General features: G+C 36.3%; 3 protein-coding genes across 4 annotated transcripts; 2 read left to right on the top strand and 1 right to left on the bottom strand.

Moving 5' to 3' along the window:
• Positions 1-2450: 2450 nt before the first annotated feature.
• On the top strand, positions 2451-5579 carry LOC113080799 (arylacetamide deacetylase-like 3). 2 transcript variants are annotated; one of them, XM_026252849.1, is made up of 4 exons: positions 2451-2653; positions 3766-3991; positions 4072-4135; positions 4224-5579. In XM_026252849.1, exons 1-4 carry the CDS (start codon positions 2456-2458, stop codon positions 5005-5007), a joined length of 1272 nt encoding a protein of 423 aa, XP_026108634.1. In that variant the 5' UTR covers positions 2451-2455; the 3' UTR covers positions 5008-5579. The 2 variants fall into 2 exon arrangements, with proteins under 2 accessions (XP_026108634.1, XP_026108635.1); XM_026252850.1 differs by lacking the exon at positions 2451-2653 and adding an exon at positions 3388-3694 and having other exon boundaries at positions 3825-3991.
• A 1994-nt stretch (positions 5580-7573) lies between these two features.
• LOC113080798 (uncharacterized protein C1orf158-like) lies at positions 7574-11480 on the top strand. Its single transcript, XM_026252848.1, has 4 exons — positions 7574-7785; positions 8591-8701; positions 9859-10030; positions 11046-11480. Exons 1-4 carry the CDS (start codon positions 7720-7722, stop codon positions 11300-11302), a joined length of 606 nt encoding a protein of 201 aa, XP_026108633.1. The 5' UTR covers positions 7574-7719; the 3' UTR covers positions 11303-11480.
• Positions 11481-12492: 1012 nt separating this feature from the next.
• On the bottom strand, positions 12493-15831 carry LOC113080801 (kelch domain-containing protein 7A-like). Its single transcript, XM_026252852.1, has one exon. It carries the CDS (start codon positions 15674-15676, stop codon positions 13403-13405), a length of 2274 nt encoding a protein of 757 aa, XP_026108637.1. The 5' UTR covers positions 15677-15831; the 3' UTR covers positions 12493-13402.
• Positions 15832-16510: the final 679 nt, after the last annotated feature.

Genomic DNA, 16510 nt, shown 5'->3' with positions numbered 1-16510 from the left:
AGATGAGTAATTTTTTTTCAGCATTTATGAAATAAAAAGCTTTTGCAACATTATACAGTATATCATTCAAAAGCTTAGTCAGTATGTGTATGTGTGTGTGTGTATATATATATATATATATATATATATATATATATATATATATATATATATAAAATAAAAATAAAATATATAGAAATTAATACTTTTATTTAGCAAGGATTCTTTAAATTGATCAAAAGTGATGATAAAGACATCATTTTACAAGATATTTCTATTTCAGATAAATGCTGCTCTTCTGAAGTGTATATTCATCAAATATACCTCAAAAAATTCTACTCAGCTGTTTTCAACATTATCATAATAAAAATTTTTTTTAGCAGCAAATCAGTATATCAGAATTGTTTCTGAAGGATCGTGTGGCTGGAGTAATGATGCAAAAAACAAAAAAAAAACAGCTTTGAAATCTCAATAAATTAAATTTTGAAATATATTCAATTTGAAAACAGCTATATTAAATAGGTTAGTAAAAAAAGAAAAATCAAAATTTCACTGCTTTGCAGTACTTGGATCAAATAAATCCAGGCTTGGTAAACAGAAGAGACTTCTTTAAAAAAAACATTAACAAGCTTACTGTTTAAAAACTTTTGACTGGTAGTGGATACTATAGGCAACTTAAATTTGTCTCTAATTTCTAGCTTTTAACCGGCTTAGAAATATATAACTGCTGGACAATAACAAATAATAATGATTTGTTTATATACTATAAGTTTTTATCACATAATAAGGCAGAATAGTATACTGTAATAAATGCTATGTCAGTAAGCAATGCATTGTTCATATACTTTATTTATCGCCTGCTGGAGATTTTTTTGGACTTGAAAAAAATAATAAAAATAAAAATAGAAAACAATAATTCAATGCCCCACAGTCAATTATTCCTTACTTGTTGAACTTCTAACGATTTCACATGAAAGTATGATTTAAACTACATATTTCCAGCTTGGTGAGTAATGTTTCTGTTGTTTATGTACTCTGAGGTTATTGATATTGCTATGTAGCTATTTGCGATTAGCACCTAAACGATTAATATTATACACTTGTGTTTTCTGTTTGTGTAGACATATGTTGTTTATTATGTTACTTGTGGAAATATTTGTGCAATGTTGTATTTAGTTAGTAAGCAAAGTTTATCGTAAGTCTGTGACAAGGGAGATTTTTCCAGATATCCATATTGTAGCACATGTGATAATGCCTAACAAACGTGTGATATGTGAAACATTGCTAAATATTAATTGTGAACTGTTTTGCATTTACAGTTTGACCACACACCTATGCACAATCATCCTAAACTACAAGTAAACAACAACAACCAACAAAATGTGTACGGTGTGAATAAAGGATAAAATCAAGTTCCAAGTTAATGTCACGGGTAACAGAAGGATTCCTGTAGACCAGTGCACTTCCAGAACATGGAGACCTTTGTAAATGGCTCTTAAACTCATGCAGTAAACCCAGGAGCCGTTGTGGAGATTCCAGACTGTGATTTTTGGCCTAGCCCCTGCTTCTACTGCTTAAAAGCTGAATGGAGGGCTGCTCAGACCGGACTGGGTCAAAATTCAGCCTCACAAAGACTGCTTTGTGCTATGATGTGCCTCTTAGTAATGGCCCAGCAACCTTCAGAGAAGGCTTAATGGTTGTGTGGTGGGGAGAAATAGCATGTTTAATTTAAATTTGTCCATTTCTCAATCTGTTGATCAAAAACAGGCCCAAAAATACAGATTTACGATATTGCACTATACTGTAGAAACATTATTCTGTGTTTTTATATGATTGTAAGGGTTTTATTTTATTTTGCACATTTTGCTGTAGAAATATAACAGCATGGTGATGCTGGACAAAAAGGCTTTCTCTTTTCTGTTAGAGTGTTACTGCCATCTATAGATCAAAAGTGAAAGTTCACTGAATAATTATCAGTGGTGGCCATAGCGCAAACATTGCTAGTCATAGGAGATAGTTGTATCACGTGTATTTGCATAGTAATAGGATTAAAGGAACTGAGTTTACAGTTGATGAATAAGCAGTGTTTTGTCTTCTCTAAAGCCGTGCCACCATCAATTATCTCTTATGTAAACATTCAGCCAGCATAATTTCATGTGCATTGTTGATATTACTAATTAGTTTATGTGTTATCTGGTTAGTTAGAACCTATCCAGTGGGTATTAGTCAGGGTTGGAAGATTTCATATAGTATACTCTGGTCAGACATTACATTTACTTATTGTATAAATGTGTGCATTTCAATAATGTTTTTACTAGGGCTGTTACTCACAGTTACCTTGTTTCTGATGACACTGTAAAAATCAACTTGAAACTTGAATGAAACTTGTGGGGACTTGGCAACCCTGGCACTACTTGACCTTGTACCTCCACTAGAAAGGGGAGGGAACATGTATTTTGTACACTTTTTGCTGTGCATGCAGCACGCTGGAGCAGCCATGCACACTGGAATTGCAATTCTGCTCTTTGTATGTGCAGCTTTTTTTGCTGCTTGTTGTTTATTGGTAGTTGCCCCAGTGTATTTAGAGCTGAGAAATTTAAATATCCCTCCTGGAGTCGCTAATCCTGGGAAACTACGCATGATTCATTGCGTTTATGTGGGTATAAGTGTTGTGGTGAGTGTTCATGCATTTTGTGTTGTGTTCACTGGCAAATTCAATCATCTTGGTTGATTTCCTGCTCAATTCTCATTTCTACTTCAGACTAAAAAAAAGAGTAAAGCTTAGCCATATATGTCTAATATTTCAAAGGGTTTTCACATGATCCACTGAAAATGAGAATATCCAGTGAAATGGTCAGAGGTGGACAGTAATGAAGTACACTTACTTGAGTATTGTACTTAAGTACACTTTTTGCGAATCTGTAATTTACTTGAGTATAATTTTTTTCTGGAAATCTATAACTTTTACTTGGTTCAAATGTGGATGAACGGCTACATAGTTGTGCAAACACCACACACACTGCGGGAGCTGTGTGAGATCACTACCAATCGGCTTTTGTGTTTTTTTTTTTTTAAATCAACTCACTTGTTTCACTTTTATAGGTTTTTAACATTCTAAAAGCTCTTTATTCAAAAGATAATACAGGCTAGTCAGTGTATTCAGTAGTAGCTTCAGAAGCATAAGGTATTGCAACATACAACAATAATTAGGACAATAATAAAACAGTCCGTTGACATAAAACAAGGAAATTTACTTTTAGTACTTGAGAACATTTAAAAGCAAGTATTTTATAAGTAAAATTCTGTGTAAAGTAAAAATCTTTACAACTTTAACTTGTAATAGAGTGATATTTGATCAGCACTATATGCAGTTTTACTCTCAAGTAATGGATTTGTGTACTTTGTCCACCTCTGGAAATTGTACTGTGATTCTGTTTTATATTCTGAATGTTTAAGCACAAAGGATTGTTTAATAACACAACAGTGCTCAATACAAAGTCCACCTCAGTAATTTAATAACTCTTCAGTGATGTATAATGTATTAAAACTGAGTATAGCGAGTTTAATAGAGTGTTGTTCTGTAGCCACTACCTTGATATTCATTCCAAGGCATGATAAAGAGATATGAGCTGTTCCTCTTATCTCGGAATATGAGTAAATAATTCAAATGGCAGAGTGGACTTTGTTACCCCTGAGTGGCACATTTAATGGCACGGTGAGTATTATAAATTGGCCAATCATTGGTAACAAGTTTTTTTTTTTTTTTTCTATTGAAACCACTTTTAGGGACAAATTTTGGGGCGATTGGGGCTGTGCCATCAGATTAACTTTATACGATGCTGCAGATGCTTTATCATGGCCAGCAAAAAGCCAGTGTCCCCCGGCCTTCGTATTAAGGACTTAATCTTCAGTGGAGTTCCAGTGAGGGTGTATGAGCCTAAAACTGCCTCGGGAGAGAAAAAAAGGGGCCTGGTGTACTTTCATGGTGGTGGATGGATGTTTGGCTGCATTGGTAATGTAAACTCAAAGAAACTGTTGCAATACTTTTGTATTGATAATTTAAAAAAATGTTCATGTTTTGTTCTTTCACAGATGATTACGATGAAGTTTGTCAGTATATATCTCTGGAGAGTGACACCATAGTTGTATCTGTTGGGTTAGCTGACTTTCAGCATACTCATTTTTTTTATAAATCAAGTTCAGTTTTGGCTGGTTTAATTTTCCCTCCTGTTTGCCATGTTTAGTTACCGTCTGGCCCCCGAGCACAGGTACCCTGCCCACCTGGACGACTGTGAGGTCGTGACTCGCCATTTCCTGTCAACAGCGGCAACCGATTTCGAGGTGGACCCTCACAGGGTGGCAGTTGGTGGGGACAGTGCAGGGGCGAACCTGGCAGCCGCTCTCTGCCAGAGATTGTCAAAGACACCGGATTGTCATCTGCCATCTCCCTGTGCCCAGGTTCTCATCTACCCAGCACTACAGATGGCAGATTTCCACCTGCCCTCATACCAGCAGAACCACTCTGTGCCCATATTGTTCAGAGGCAGAGCGGCGTTCTATTTCTTACAGTACCTCAATGGGAATACTTCTGTGAGCCAGCAGATTCTGGAAGGCAAGCATGTTCCTGTCGAGCTAAAACTTCGCTTTAAGAAATGGCTGGATCCAGATAATCTTCCACCTCAGTTTAGAAAAGGAGCAAGAAGTCCGCAGGTTATTCCAAGCCATGACCGTGATGTCTATCACATCATCAAACAAGGGCTGGATCCAGAGATCTCCCCTTTACTAGCCGAGGATGATGTTATTCGCCTTGCGCCACCCACCTTCATCTTGACCTGTGAGTTCGATGTGCTGAGGGATGATGGCATTCTGTTCCGCAAGCGACTGAAGGATGCAGGAGTGGAAGTCACGTGGGAGCATCTATCTGATGGCTTCCACGGGATCATCAGTTTCTTCAACCAGGGCTGGTTGACATTTCAATCTTCTCAAAGGGGTATGGACAGCATTGTAAGATATATAAGGACTCTCTGACTGAGAAGTCAGAAGATTTGTCAGAATGGCTTGGAACATAGCCTGTAAGAAATATAGCAATCCGATCACTTTCCCATTTGTTTTAAAGAAGAGTTATAAGGTTGTTAAAGATTTGCCAAAAAATACAGAGACTGGCAACCAGGTAAAGCAAGAATGATAATTCTACAAAATTGAGGAATTTGATAGAATGTTTGAATTTCAATTGATTAAATGAATTTAGAGTTTCTTCTCAACAGATGATCTAAACTCTAAGTTAAAGTTATTCATAATACGTTGAACTTCGTTGAACAACATCTTTAAATCATAGTCTATAATTCACAATGCATCATGGGATTGTAGTTCTTTTTTGTATAATTTTCAAATACTTTTTGTTTTTGCATAAAAAAAGTCAAGGTTTGTAATGTTGTGATTCACCTCGTAGCTGGTTGGTTTGTTTCATGGCTTATTAAATATGTTAAAAGTACCTATAGGAAAAAAAGAATAGAAAAATAATTCTAGAAATGAGGCTGCTAAAAAAAGATCTTTACTGATTTTCTCCTTAAAGAATCATTGTCATTCAGCAATATTCTGCGAATAATAGCAAGAAAGATTATTATATATATATATATATATATATATATATATATATATATATATATATATATATATATGAATTTGATTGTTTTGACTGATGTGTTAAACTGTGTTTGTAATGTACAAACAATGCTCAATTTGTCAGTTGAATCATGATTGATATTCCAGTGTGTGACACTTAAAATTCCTCCCACATCGCACTTCCCTTGTACAGCCTCATTTGTAGGAGACTGCAGTCTTTCCTTTGGTGCTAATTATTATCATTGAGTGTGTTAGTCATTTGCATGGTGAATTTAAAGGAATCTGATGAACCTTCTTTCTTGCAGCTGCTCTCATAGAGGGTAATATTCGGGTTAAAGAATTAAAACCTCCACTATTTTAAATGGATTTTTAACAATAATTGACAAATCTTTAAAGACAGACCTGCTGTGAGCTGATTGTTAATGCTTTATTAAACCAATCTGTTCATATTAATTTGACTTTTGACTATTTTTTTTTAATAAACAAGTTTTATAGTGGAATTCGTGGTTAAAAACTACATTACGAATCATATTAGTAACCATGTGGTTTTTTTTTCCGTTGTTGTTGATTTTTTGGCATATTGATAACCATTTGTATAACCACAGTTTTACTACAAATACATTGTTAAACTAGTTAATGTAGCAAAACCATGGTTAATTTGTGGTTACCATGCATGGTTTAACTAGTACAATGGCGCTAAAGGCCCACCTTAAGAAGAAATGTGCCATTCACTGTGCCTAAAATTTATTATTGCAGAAAAATATATACATTGTATTGAACATTAATGGAGCAACAGATTTACTGTGAAAATAAATCAGTCAAGTTATTTATTTTGTGTAAAGGCTCACCAGCATGGAGTAAAAGGCACACGTTGTTGATACAAATATCAGCTAAAAATAAATATATATACTGTATATATATATATATATATATATATATATATATATATATATATATATATATATATATATATATATATATATATTTACAATTTTCTGCTTATTTTGAAAAATAAAATAATTTTATTTCAGTAAGTATACTTTCATTAAAATGTTAATATATATACAAATATATTTAATAAGTAAACTTTTCACAAGTAAAGATTCAGAAAGTACTGAAGGAGATCCAATAATAATTGTATAAATATTTACAGTAGTAACAACAAATTATATTTTATTATATGATATGATTAATTTCATATTTTTAAATATGATGGTTTCGTTCTAAGCATGATGATTATCTCTAAAATGGACAACCAACATAATATGCTATTTACTATCTTAATCTAACCATGTAAAAAAAAATAAAGGAAATAGTCAGCCATCTATTAATTATCATGTAAATTACTGTGCGCCTTTAGTCCCAACACACACACACACACACACACACACACACACACACACACACACACACACATATATATATATATATATATATATATATATATATATATATATATATATATATATATATATATATTATTTCGTCTATATTTAAAAACAGTTGCTTTAATTATCTTAAAACTGAAAATCATAAAGAAGAAATGTGTCTCGAAATATATACATTCATTTTAACGATTTTAATTTGCTGCTTAAATCTACAACATTAATATATAGATCAAGTAAGCATATAAATTCGTGTCAACTTTTCGGGTCAAGGATCGAACAAAAATACATGTGCATCTTGAAGAAAGTATTGGAAAGTGCTACCCCACGTTGTGGTTTAAATGAAGTAAATATCAATATCACCCCCATGTACCCTAACCAATTTTTTTTTTTTTTTTTTTGGTAAAACCATGGTTCATTTTCGTTGGGACTCAATGCAGGCTCGTAAGGAATGTTAAACTGACCGTGGATAAATTAGGAAAAACGTCGTCTGTCAGTAAAAAAATATTGCACAGCTAGTGAGACAGACTGTGAGGACTTCAGAACATTAGAGCTCTTCCGGACCCACTTCACCATCATCTAGACAGCATTTGAATAACAACAACAACAACGAACAACAATAATAATAATGATTATTTACTTGCAAAAAGGCGATGCTCACTTCCGTTTTGGTGTATCCATGGAAACAGAGCTCTAGACGATCACCTGCGTAAACTGCTCTGCTGCTTTAAGGATGAGTCAACTTGGCAAATACAGCGACAAAGTACTCATTGGTAACTGGGCGGAGGAGAGATTACATGTAGGTATATGTGTGACTATATCAGTATAAATGTAGCCTTATTTTGAATTCACAAAAATAATCGAGTTGTGTGGATTTCTAGACTTGTGATCTCGACATCAAAGTTGTTTTAGCGTTATCACGACTTTACTTTTTTTTCGTGATTTCGCATAACAAAAGTTGTTTTATGATTTGGTTTGTTGTGATTTCGACAGAAAAGTGTCTTCAGGAATCGGCTTAAAACCACTATTATAGATCAGTATTATAGATCGCTTTGGTAAAAGCTTCTGCTAAATGAATAAATGTAAATGTAAAAATGTTTTTTATTTCACAAATATTACTGATTGATTTTGAAACAAAATTCACACACAACCGATCGACATATAAACCATGGTATTTACTTTTTTAATAATGTTGTGAATATTTCAACAATATCCAACAATATTGAATTCAGAGTTGCTGATTTATTTCAATATTGCATTAAAAATGTGTTTTTAGCTTCTAACATATATTGGTGATTATTATTTAGGCACAGTTCCTAATGGCTCTTGTTTTGAGTAATTAACGCACTGCTTAAGTACTTGTTTATACCCTGAACGGAGAGCAGTTCTATGCAAAAGTGATTATCACTGCTGATCAGCGAGGTCAGCACAGACTGGAGGAAGACAAATGGGATTGATGCAAGTCATTCTGCAGTCCCCTAGTCAGAAACAGACCTGAGAGAGAACATCTGCGATCAATAATGGACCGCAAGCTCTGCTGAGCATGGCATTTGTTTGCTGAGTGTTTCTGTCTTTCTTATATGTGTGTGTGTGTGGTGAGACAGTTCACTAGGGATTGCAAGACAGCGAACAGCAGCTACAGGGTGGACTACACGCCCCACAGGTCACACAGGCCCAATGTTGTCATGTGCAAAAGGCCTCTTCGCAGCTCAGAGGTTTGGGACACACTCATCAATTCATGCATCATTTACCGAACATCAAACACACCAGTGAGCAAATCATGTTAGGTTTTGATAATGGACGACAGGCATACATAGATGTGAAACATGTTATTAAACTCCTTATGCATCTTCTTGGAGTGCTGATCTTTCATTGTAAAACTAATAAAAGAATATTTGTCAATAGGCCTACTTTGTCAATTGTCAAAACAATACTTCATTGTTTTCTAATCTCTTCAAGTATTTAAAAATGAAAATGAGTTTTGACTTTTAAACTAAGTTGCAAAAACAGTGGGAATTGAGGGAAACAATTCTTAGCATGCTAATATATACTGTATTTTTCGGACTATAAGTCGCATTTATTTAGAACCAAGAACCAAGAGAAAACATTACCATTTACAGAGCATTTACATAGAGCGCCCTCTGGCGGCTGTAGACGGTAATGTTTTCTCTTGGTTCATTTCTCCTGGTTCATGTCAAATTAATTTTGATAAATAAGTCGCACCTGACTATAAGTCGCTGGACCAGACTTATAGTCCGGAAAATACGGTATAGTGTTGTATTTTAGATCTGCTTTATTGATTGTAGAGAAAATGTGGACTTATAAAAAAACAAACAAAAAACAAAACAATACTTATTAACATTAATACATATTACTGTAATATTGGCACAGTATTTAATTTGGAGGCTATTTTTAAAAATAATATATGGGTTCTAACTATTGAAAACAATTTCTCACAAAAAAGAAAAAAGATAATAATAATAATAAAATATATATCTTTTTTATTTGGTGACTTTCATGTATAGTATAATAGAGAGCTGCAGTGTATTTTTCTAGGCCAACCTGGAAGTTAGCATCACTCTGGTTCCCTCAAAAAAAAGGGGGTTTTCCATAGACATTTGGATTATTGCAGAAAAAAACAAGCTCTGTCACCAACAAAAGTTTTTGCCTCTTACACGCTCTGTTTATATATATATATATATATATATATATATATATATATATATATATATATATATATATATATATATATATATAAAAAACTATCAAGCCATATTATAAGCCATGTATGTTCAGTTGTGCAATGTGAATGATCCATTCTGTCCTTCCCTGGTCTGATAAACCATGTCTGTGGGTTTAATCCATGCTTTAGGGTCTTCCCTTAAGGCAGTTATTTTCTCATCATGACGTCCCCTCCTCCCACTGTCTGGTGACACTCTATGATGATTCGTACGGGCGGCAGGCCTCCTCTCTGCCCGCACTGCACTCCTGGAACTCTTTCAAACTGACTGGGGTCCCAGAGAGGTCAGATCACCCAATCCAAGGTATTAAGCATTCCCTTGACTCCAGATGGGTTTTAACGCAATTAAGTCTGCATTTATTAATGATGGAGAACATCCCTGTAAATAATTATGGATATCAGTTATATGAACACATTGGCTTTTATTGTCCATAAAAAGTGTCTTTATTTATTATTTTATTTGAGCATAGCCAGAAAATGACTGCAGCAAACGTGAATGAGAAATTGTTGTCTGTTTTTTGCCGGTGGGTGATTTAAATGAATAGTTCACTCAAAAATTAAAATTGTCATAATTTGCTCACTGTCATATTGTTCAATACCAATATGATTTAATTTCTGTTTTATGATAAAAAAGACAAAGAAATTAATAATTCTTACGATTCATATCATAGCTTTGTATGAGGAAAACATGGTAAATTACTCAAAACGGCCTCTGTTCTCATGCAAGCTTATTAGAAATGTAGCAATGCCTGATTGATAAACAGATATTTTTTAATCAGAGGTAGTTTTTTTTTTAATCAAATGAATAAATCTAATGATTCAGTTACTTCACAAAAATGTTCTGTGTGATTCGTTAATGAATCAAATTGGTCAAGTTTAAGATGTAGGTTTGAAACAGTTTTAGTAATTAACAGCTCAGTTTTTTGAGTTAACTTCATTTAATGCTAATACATTTTTTTCTAGTGTAAAAATATTACAAGTAAGCCATTCATAGGCTGATTTTGGTGTTCTTTTATAGTTTTATTTATATTTATAATTCATTCTAGTAATTATAGAGCTTCAGCACAATTTTTAGTTTTCTAATCTTCATTTATATTTTTTCATATAATATTTACAGCTTTATTTAAAACTAACAAAAATGTGTTAATAGTTTTTGTTAATGATAATAACCCAGTTCCCTCTGCGGTCTTATCAGTATTGCTCTTTACTGTTGCAATGCTAGTGGCACAGAAACTCCACACCGTCTATTTGAACATGTTCCTTTTGTGATGTCTCTCATTGTTCCTCTTTCTCTGCCTCCCTCTGTTTCGTACACGCAGGCCCTCCTACTAATTTCGGCTTGGCAGAATCCTTGTGGGCTCGTATGGAACAACAGCGGGCAGTTGTGCCCACACTTAGTGAGTATAGGGCTTCATACCCTCTGCACCCCATCAGTGCCTTCTGTTATTCTCGTCACGTCAGCATGCCCAAGCGCTTCTCCAGCAGTCAGCACCCTGCCAAGCACAGCAACGAGAACCTGGCACTGAAACACAGACCCTGCAGGCAGGTCTCCACTAATCCAGCTAGCTTGCTGTGACCCCTGCCCCTTGTTTCAACACCTTCAGCCCTCCAGTACCACACATACTGGCCTCAGCCTGGGGAGAGGGCTTGGCATACCTTGTTTTACTGATCAATAGCACATAAAACAAAAGGAACAGGAGCAGTCCACTGTGTTTGCAGAAAGTCAAATAAAATATATACACTGCAATGTTGTCAAAAAGTCTAATATCACTAGTCCAAATACTTTTACCATTTAATGCATTAGTTTTATATTATATCATATTATCAGCAATTTATTTAAAGGGAAAAGCAGCAACTGACAGCAGTACTTGAGCTGCATGAACTCCAGTGTGTAAAACCTGATGATCATGTTGTCCAGCATGATTAGAGCTCTTCTGACTTCACACGGTCTAAAACTTTTAAACCCCACTGAAATAATAATAGTCTATAAATATTTGAGCTTTACAGGTAAATCCATCAGTCAGCCTGTGTTCTTTCCATGTTTACTACAAGTTGGTGTTTATCTGCAGGTCACATTAGTGAGTGAGAGAAAAACAGTGTTTTCAAAAAAAAAAACATTTTTTTGATATGTCATGTACATTGCACTAAAATAGCATTGAATCAACAGTTCATTTAAAACACGGTGCTAGTTCAGATAGCCGAGTCATTCATTGGCATACTTTAATGGGACTTTCATAACTCCCATCCCATTATGTGTTTAATTATGTTGAATCAAAGTGTTTAATTACAAGGAATTGGGCACTATATTTTACATATAACCATCTGTTCACACCTCTCCTGCCGTGTAGATTTTATCCCACTGTGTTCCTCTGTTAGCCTTTGGAACATTCCAGCTCTGTGTCTTTTTGCACTTGTGTCACTGACTTTTTGTGTGCTGAATTAGTTCTTTTGAGATTCCATCAGACCTCAAGATCTCCCCCACATGATGGTGCTAGAGTTACACATGGAGATAAATGATACATTCCAGGGAATTGCATCACAGCACACACTCCTCTGCATTGCCTGTTTTCTTTGATCGCATATGCATAAGCGATTGTCACGGTGATTGTATACTTTCATTAACATAAATTGATTATGTGATTGTTTTGCTTTTAATTAAGATCCTGGTCACACAAACGCCTCTTGCTGCAAACACACATTTTGTCAGAACTCATTATATATTAAAGTCTAACACAAGAACCAAGACTCACTTATAATAGATGAGAATTTTATTCCATGTTCTCCAGAAGATAGAGAGAAAAGTTACATGAAGAGAAAAAAAACATTAGATTCTTATATCCTTACCCCCATTAAGTCATTAGTTCTCTCTATATTGTTTAATGGAATACACAAAGTGAAGAAATGTTTCTGCTGGGCTCCCCAAAGTGCTCATGTGATGTTAAATAGTTTTTGCAAAGAACCACACAGGGTTAAAATAAAATGCTTGGAGAAATTAGAGAATCTTCACTAGTAGAACCACTGACCTGAAAGGAATCGCATTCTTGTAGCAAGATGACAAAATTTGTGGAAATGTCATGCTTTTTAAAAATATTTTTTGCAAAATATATGACAAATAGATTTGCATTTTATATAAATAAAAATCTGCTGCTTTCATGTAAGATTAGTTGTGTGATATGCAGAGAAACAGCTCCAAATATGCAAAAAGGAAAGAAAAAAAAGCTTTGAGTATAATTAGAGAGCATATATAAACTGTACTAATGGCAGCAATTCATATTTTGTTTATGATGCCAGATCTACAACTGCAGTTCGGCTTTATTCTACACGCAGTATTGATTGGTTAACATTATCCACACAGTGTTTTCAAAAATGGTATATTTACTGAAACATTTTAAGCACTTGCACAAGACGTTTCCAGGATTTAAAGGTTGATTTAGACATCAGAGTGGTTTGAAGGCCTAAACGTACAAATAGCATCCACTTTTTTCAGCAGATTTATTTATCAGTAAGTGCTGTGTAATTGTGATCTAGCTGTACAATAATTGGATGTAATAGCCTTGATATTTAATCTCAATTGCCACTAATTAAGAAAAGGTACATTCCTAGAACATGTGCATAATAAGGTCTCGAGTGTTTGTTCTGACCAGACAACCTTTTACTTGAAAGATCTGACATTTTTTTAAACACAAGTTTGTTGAGTGGTTCTGTCGGGAAGCACAAGGACGAACGGAAACAAAATACCTTTAGCCGGAGATAGCACTTTCAAATCCTGTGCAACAAAGCTCGGCGATACCTCATCTGCAAGGAACCTCAAGGTAAACTGACGGCTCACACAGTAGATAATATTGTCCATAGTCACACACTGAAAGGCTGTGCAATGTGGGAGGCGTAATGAAGAGCATTCGTACCATAGTCGGGCCACTGCGTGAAAACGATACACACTGATGCCCAGGGGACTGACGTCAAAACGGTACAGGAAGTTCTTCACCGCCACCATTTCTGTGGTCTTGTCCTTACTGCCCACAGTCATGCTCTCTCGCCATGTGTTGGTCTTGGGATTATAGCGCAAGAGGGTGTATCTCAACGTGCCCCCTGCAACAAACAGTTCACCATTGCAGGCTGTGGCCTTGTGAGCTACGGCGAATGTCTCATTAGGAAGAGGTGCCACAAAGGTCCATCGGTTTGTCCTGGGGTCGTAGCGCTCAACTGTTGATAGGCATTCACCTCCAATGGCATAAAGATGGCCCTGCAGTGCCACGAGTTTGCAGTGAGGCCTTGCCTCATTCATGGGGCTTATTTCACTCCAAATTGAAGTCACTGGGTTGTAACAGTACACTTTCTTTGAAGGGGTCGCTTCACGGTTTGAGCCTTGGAAACCCACAGCGATAAATAGATAATTATCCATGGTGCACATGGCACAACCTTTAGATAACACTTCCTGGGGAATGTGGGTGTGAAGGTGCCACGTGTCCTTATAATCATCGTAGTAGTAAATACTGGATGACTTAACTGATTCAGACTCTAAATACATAGACTGTGACGGACGTCTACTCCAATCCGGGGAATCCATATCTGCGACCACTAACCACTTCCTTCCTCTCATGCGTTGTGTTTGGATATGATCACGCTCCCCCGCTTTCAGCCAGCCAAAGAGGCTTGGGTCTCTGAGGACCTCAAGGTAATTATCAGACATGACACGGAGAGCAGCTTGCTGAAGGGCAGTGTGACTGTGTTTTTTAGCAAGTGTTAAAGCCTCCAAGCAGTTGCCTAAATCAAGCTTCCCTACTAGACTCTCGAGTTCTGCATTCCCCATGTTCTCTGGAAAGTGTAGGAATTTTGCTCCGGCAACAGTTTTGACTTGAGGTTCCTCTGGCATTTCCAGGTTTGCTATACCAGAGTCTAATGGGCTTGAAGGGGTGTCATTGGGTTGTGCTGGAGAACAGCTGTGAGGTGTCAAAGTCCTTTGTGTAGGCAAGGGGATTGGAAGCTCTGAGTCACTAGCAGCAGTAAGATAGCTGTCCTGACGGATGACTGCTTGCCTGATGTACCTCTCAGTCTCTGGTTTGAATGTTGAGGGAGGCTCATTAGAAATTAGTGGGGCAATTTCAAGATCTCTAATTATGAAACTAGGCGGTTGTGGACTTGGCGATCGGGAGCTGTCTTTAAAGCCAGGTAAATCCAATGATTGTGAAGTGCTATTTCCGTTTTGACCATAGACTGGACTGACAGACCGGGTGGGGCTTAAATCTGAGATGAAATGTGATGAGGACTCCACATAGTACTCATAGATCTTTCCATGGATGCCCTTTTTACAACTCCCTGGCCCATCCAAGATTAGGTCAGCGTTCTCTACTTTGATTTCTGCCTTTGACTGAAAACTTGAGAACATACCCTGGTGACCAACATCCTGCCTCAGCTGCCTGCCAACACCTGTGGCACCTTCTAGCTTCTTCATTAGAACTGGGGATCGGCGACCACTTGGAATTCCTGGACCTGTTTCGGTCACACCAGGAAGTTGTAAGGTCAACTTTGGTTTTCCACTCTTTGCCTCAATTATATCCTCAATTATGTTGCCTTTACCTGCAGGTTCCTCCTTTACACAACTGTCCAAGCCCGTAGTTTCAGGCTGACCCCTTTTCAAGGCAGAATTGGCATTTTTAAGGCTTTCTTGCAAGGGTTTCTCTGAAGATTCTTGAAAATGATTTTCTCTGTCAGACTCCTCCTTTGCAGCTTTGCTCTGTGGTTCTTGCTCAGTATTGCAGGCACTGTAGCTTCCTCGGGTTGCTTGCACATCCCTTTGTTGAATGCTTTCACGACTCTGCCGTCTGTTTCGTGCCCTGGAGTTGTAGAATCTGAAAACCAAGGAGACAAATATAATGGTGGCCACCGATAGAGTCAGTTTGCCTAGGAGCTGCATGTCAAAGTGCATTCCAAGCAATTCAGCAAGTGGCATCTCTGTAGCGAAATCTATAGTGGTACACTGGACATTGGGTTTTATTTGAAGCCTCTTCCCTAGCGTATTCCAGCCTGTGTAGTTTGTAGTTTAGTATCTGCGAGCAGAAGCACACTGTCAGCTGTCTCTTCTCCCACAGGATGACTAAAAACCTGATATGTACAACAAGAGCATTTGCATCCTGTGTTCTCAGAGGGCGGGGACCAGTATCATTCCACCTGGTGCAGGTGATCACTATGAAAACACATGACACCAGGGATTTGGAGGTTATATAACCCTTTAGTTTTCTCAAAGAACTAACATTTTATTGACGTATATTTATTTTCTATATAACTAAGATTTGTAGCAAATTAGCTTACACACAGGTGACATTTTTCCAGTGCAGAGAAAGCACAAACTTACTAAACAAAACAAGACATGCACATTTCATTACGAATGAAAAAATGACTATGTGTTTCTGCCAGATTATTTTGTTTTAATCGATGAGATGAGATGTCTATTTAACTATGAAAACAGCTAACATACCCTGGCTATTGCAAACACAGCTGTTGAGAATGGTGAAAGTAATTTACTTAAGAGGCGGAGAAATGGCTGATAGACTATATAAATTACAAACATAAGATTATATGAACAGGATGCTGCTGTTTGCACAGTAAATGCTGAGGATCAAAGTTCTTTCCCATGAATGCATGACAACATTGTTGTTGATTAGCAAGGCTTTGAGAGATGATATGAGGTAGCTTTGCATTTGCCAAAGGCATTATTTGCATAGCCTTAAAAAAGAACACTGTTTTAAATGTAAGATGTCATAACCTTGTAAGGCTAACAGCTGTA

Source organism: Carassius auratus, unplaced genomic scaffold (genome assembly GCF_003368295.1).
Source record: "Carassius auratus strain Wakin unplaced genomic scaffold, ASM336829v1 scaf_tig00032050, whole genome shotgun sequence".
NCBI lineage: Eukaryota > Metazoa > Chordata > Actinopteri > Cypriniformes > Cyprinidae > Carassius > Carassius auratus.
Note: the sequence above shows the minus strand (reverse complement) of the source record. Positions and strands in the feature narration are given on the sequence as shown.